The sequence below is a fragment of the Nyctereutes procyonoides genome, unplaced genomic scaffold (genome assembly GCF_905146905.1).
Source record: "Nyctereutes procyonoides isolate TBG_1078 unplaced genomic scaffold, NYPRO_anot_genome, whole genome shotgun sequence".
In the NCBI taxonomy this organism is placed as follows: Eukaryota; Metazoa; Chordata; class Mammalia; order Carnivora; family Canidae; genus Nyctereutes; species Nyctereutes procyonoides.
In genome coordinates, this window is record NW_026575128.1 from 237,557 (window position 1) to 239,322 (window position 1,766).

The 1,766-nt window shown below is 46.6% G+C and overlaps 1 protein-coding gene across 1 annotated transcript; it reads right to left on the minus strand.

Moving 5' to 3' along the window:
- Nucleotides 1–560: 560 nt before the first annotated feature.
- On the minus strand, nucleotides 561–1,508 carry LOC129520515 (olfactory receptor 2G3-like). The gene has a single exon (XM_055341530.1). It carries the CDS (start codon nucleotides 1,506–1,508, stop codon nucleotides 561–563), a length of 948 nt encoding a protein of 315 aa, XP_055197505.1.
- Between the last annotated feature and the right edge of the window lie 258 nt (nucleotides 1,509–1,766).

Consider the following 1,766-nt stretch of genomic DNA (forward strand, 5'->3'; position numbering starts at 1 on the left):
GATTTAAGTAGCAAAATCAGGGGAGAGTTAGTATCTCAAGCTGAGTCCAAACCAAATCCATTGTTAGCCACATGGTTACATAGATGTGTCTAAAATAGTTCTAGCTTGGAATTTATAGCTCCTGGAGCAAAAAGCAATGCTAATTCTTACTTGTAAGCACATGTAAAGACTGTTTACTGCATGACCTACCTACTATTTATATCATTTTCACCCCCAAATCCCTCACACTGTAGAAAAAAAAAACATGTGTGCATATTGACACATTTGCTGTGATCAGACTGACCTGACAAACTTCCAGAGGTGAGGAGAGAACCAAGAAAAGCAATAAAGCAATGGCCTTGAACCATGACATACTTACTGGGGAAGAAAGTCTTTGCTCTTGACACTCAACTGAGTCATTGGGTTGGTGGCAGCCAATAGAGACTTTCAGTTTAGGGGTAGCCACAGAGCCATCTCTAACTTGGTTGCTCACACCCCAGAAAGGCTCAGGTTGGTTAGAACTGATATATGATACCAAATGAACCCCACCAAGACTCTCGACAAGTCTGAAGCATCCTGGGTCACTGAGCTGTCCTTCTGTTACCGAGTACATTCAGAAAGGCCTCTTTTACATCTTTGTTCCGGAGGCTGTAGATGATGGGGTTGAGGAAGGCAGAGACAACATTGTAGAACAGTGCTAGCTTCTTGTCCTGCTCTGGGTCATACCAGGAGCCAGGCCTCATGTACATGATCATGGCTGGCCCATAGAACATGATAACCACAGTGATGTGGGAAGCACATGTGGAGAAAGACTTGAGCCTCCCTTGGGATGAGTGGATTCTTAAGATGGAGGCAAAGATTCGGACATAGGAGGCCAGGATGAGGGAGAATGGGACCAAGAGTAGGATGAATCCCAAGATGAAGTCCAAGCGGTCATTGAAAGATGTATCTGCACAGGCCAACTTCAAGACGGCAGGGACCTCACAGAAGAAGTGGTTTATCTTGTGGGGACCACAATAAGGCAGATGCATGGTGAAGACAGTATAGATCAGGGCGCCAGCTATGCTAATGGTCCAACAACCTATGACCATCTTGATACAAATGGGGCGGCTCATGAGAAGGGGATAATGAAGGGGAAAGCAAATGGCCACATACCTGTCATAGGCCATAATGGCATAGAGGACGCACTCAGCAATGCCCAAGACCAAGAAGATAAACATCTGGGCTACACAAGCTCCCCAAGAGATGGTTTTCTTTGGACACACCATATTAATCAACATCTGGGGCATGGTGGTAGTGACATAACTCATGTCCACCAAAGAGAGGACACTGAGAAAGTAGTACATGGGCGTGTGGAGGTGTGAGTCCAGGTAGATCAAGGTCACAATGAGTCCATTTCCCAGAAGAGTGATGAGGTAGAGGAGAAGGAAGAAGGAGAACAGGGATATTCTGACATGTGAGTCACTGGAGAAGCCCAGGAGGATGAACTCAAACACAGAGCTGTGGTTCTCCTTGCCAAGGCTCTGCATGGTGGTCTGCCTATCAAGGAGACAAGTACTTCCTGTTCTGTCCTTGGCCTTACGGGAGGGAGGTCAGAGGTGACAGAAGCTGAGTCACGCACATAGCACCTTGCACGGTAGCCTGCACCAATTCCATCAAACCTTTGTTGAGTGGGATGCAAAGGGAAAGACAGAGAGGGCAGCTGTGGCACTGGGAAATAAATCAGGAGATCTGGATTCATACATATAATAGAATATAGGATGCCTGGCTACCCACAGGTCCTTCTC